General features: G+C 62.5%; 1 protein-coding gene across 1 annotated transcript; it reads left to right on the forward strand.

The window, feature by feature from the left end:
* Positions 1–265: 265 nt before the first annotated feature.
* On the forward strand, positions 266–2,344 carry LOC106117554 (serine/arginine repetitive matrix protein 1-like). Its single transcript, XM_013311916.1, has one exon. It carries the CDS (start codon positions 266–268, stop codon positions 2,342–2,344), a length of 2,079 nt encoding a protein of 692 aa, XP_013167370.1.
* The last annotated feature ends 402 nt before the right edge of the window (positions 2,345–2,746 follow it).

Genomic DNA, 2,746 nt, shown 5'->3' on the forward strand with positions numbered 1-2,746 from the left:
GCCGACCCCTCTAGCATACCCGTAACCCTGTGGTTCCTTCAACGATCTCCCTCAAACTGGCGTTATGGAGTACGTTGGGACCACAGGAGCGGAGGGCTTGCCTTAACCGGCCGGCCCACGAGAAAGGAAAACTCTATAAAAACCCGACAGAATAGTCGTAAAAACCTGCAGATACCTGGCGACCTCTGCAGTAAGTAGCCCCACCATGCGGAATGGGCGTCACCCGGTGGTGGAGTGTAGATCGACCCTACTCGTGGGATTCAGAATGGAACCAATTAAAAATAAAAACAAAAATGAGGAAGAAGGGAGGCGGCGCGATGCGCGAAGTGAAGTAGAGGAAGAGAGAGAGGAGAGGAGAGACGAGGTAGAGGACATTAATATATTGTCCTCGTCCTCCGAAATGTCCCTCTCGGAGGTTGACAGCGAGGAAGTGGCAGCTACGCGAACACTGCGTAGCCACAGCCAAAAATCGCCAGCTGCGAAGGTTGCCCTCCGATTTCCAACGGAGTTGAGGAAGAGGAGGGCAGGCAAAGAGGAGGGAACGGTGGACCCTGCGGTGGCCACCAAAGTGTCATCAGCAGTGAGGGGCCGAGCCAAACGTCCAGGCGCGTATCAATTTTTGACCGCTGCGAAGGCGTACTTGGCGGGGGGCGAGGAGAGCGGAGCAGAGAGCTCTGACCTCCCGTCCCGGCCTGCAAGGCGGCTGCCGCCTGAAACTGAAGAGGCAGGCGAGCCCAGCACCACCTCCCAGCGTGCTGCCACCGTGGAGGCCCTGGCTGCGAAAGCCCTCCTGAATGTGACGAAGATTCAGGGGGAGCTGAAGAAGAGCGGCAGCATAAAAGGGACGGCGCTGGGCCAGCTCAACAAGGCCACGCAGGGGGTGATCCAGGCGGTCGAGGGTCTACGCGCCATCACCCCGGAAGAGGAACAGCGCCGGCTCCGCGCGGAAAACGCTAGACTCGCTCGTGAGCTGGAGCTGATGCGCGGGGAGCTCCGCGCGTTCAAGGAGGCTTACGCTGAGTCGCAGAAGAGGCCGGCGACCAGCGCAAGGGAGGCCCAACCGGAGCCAAGCCTACGGGACGCCATGGAGGAGATGAAGCGCGAGCTCCTTGAGTCCGTAGGCGGGATGCTCAATGCCCGCCTACAAGGCTTAGAGGGGCGCCTTCCCCCAGAGCCGGTGACTAGACCGCCCCTCCGTGCGGACAGGAGGCAGCCTCCGCCGCCTCGACCCAAAGCCCAGTCTGGTGCTGCGAGGGAGGTGGCACGGCCGGGCCAGGATCCACAAGCTCAGAGGGGGAAGGCGAGGCCGCCCGCCCCTCCCCCTCCTCCTCCTGGCCAGGACGCGGATGGCCCCCCTAGAGCGGCTGCGACGGCCGAAATTCCGGTACCGTGGTCGAAGGTGGTCGGCCGGAAAAAGAGGAAGAAAGCGAAGGGCAAGACCCAAGCAGGGCCCCCTCCGACAGCACCGGCCCAACCTGGGAAGGCGCAGCGGCCCCCCCCTCCTAAGGCTGTTAAGATCGTGGCCCCCAAAACGGCGGCCATAACGGTCACACTAAAGAAGGGGGCCACGACCACGTCAGCAGAGGGCCAGGTCTCTGAGGCCACCTATGCCGAGGTTCTGACCAAGGCCAGAACCTCCATCCGCCTCAGTGACTTCGGCCTGGAGTCGGTCAAGGTGCGCACGAGCATGACCGGCTCCAAACTGATGGAGGTAGGGGGGGCCGCCCCTGAGGAGACTGCAGACCGCCTCGCCGCTGAACTCGTCAGAGTGATCGGTGCTTGGGCAGACGTCACCCGTCCGTCCAAGCTTGTGGACCTCAGGGTTTCAGGCTTGGACGAGACGGTGACGTGCAAGGAAGTGGCGGCCAAGGTGGCAGCGACTGGGAACTGCCCTCCCGGCGCTGTCAAAGTTGGCCGCATCCGAAAAAGCTACTGGGGTGGAGGCGCGACAATTGTGCGGTGCCCGGCGGCGGCTGCAAAGGCTGCCGTACAAACAGGGAAGGTGGCCATAGGGTGGAGTATGGCCACCATTTCCGCGGTGGAGGCCCGGCCGATGCGTTGTTACAGATGCATGATGCTGGGCCACACCCGCGCCCTATGCCCAACGGAGGCAGAGAACGGTCGTCTCTGCTTCCGTTGCGGCCAAGAGGGACACAAGGCGGCCACGTGTGAGGCCCCTGCCAATTGCGCGGTGTGCGCCAAGGCAGGGTGCCCACATAAACACATAATGGGAGGAGCAAAATGCGCTCCGCCCAAAGTGAAGGGGAAGACTCCCCCTAAGCCGCCGCCGCCGACAGCACGGGTGCCGCCGACGGATGACGAGGAAAGCATGCAGGTGTCCTAATGCCCAGACACCTGCATGCTGAATTCCTCCAGACGAACGCCAACCACTGTGCCCGCGCACAGGACCTGCTCACGCAGGTCCTGGCGCAGTGGAGAATTGCCGTTGCGGTCGTGACTGAGCCCTATGTGGTCCCCCCCCACCCGAACTGGGCCGGGGACACAGAGGGCTTAGTCGGAGTGGTGGTGGCACCCACGGGTACCCAGCGATCCTCTCTCAGGGAGAGGGGCGCTGGATATGTGGCGGTAAACTGGGGAGAAGTAGTGATTATAGGAACGTACTTCTCCCCAAACAGGAGCCTCTCTGACTTTGAGAGGTTCCTGGATGGCCTGGAGCCGGTGGTGCGAAGGGCATCGCCGGCACAGGTCATCCTTATGGGGGACCTCAACGCTAAGTGCGCGGCGT

This window comes from Papilio xuthus, unplaced genomic scaffold, assembly GCF_000836235.2.
Source record: "Papilio xuthus unplaced genomic scaffold, Pxut_1.1 DF827679.1, whole genome shotgun sequence".
Taxonomy (NCBI): Eukaryota; Metazoa; Arthropoda; class Insecta; order Lepidoptera; family Papilionidae; genus Papilio; species Papilio xuthus.

Excerpts from the sequence above, each read along its gene's own strand:
- LOC106117554 (XM_013311916.1), top strand. The coding sequence starts at position 266 with ATGGAACCAATTAAAAATAAAAACAAAAATGAGGAAGAAGGGAGGCGG.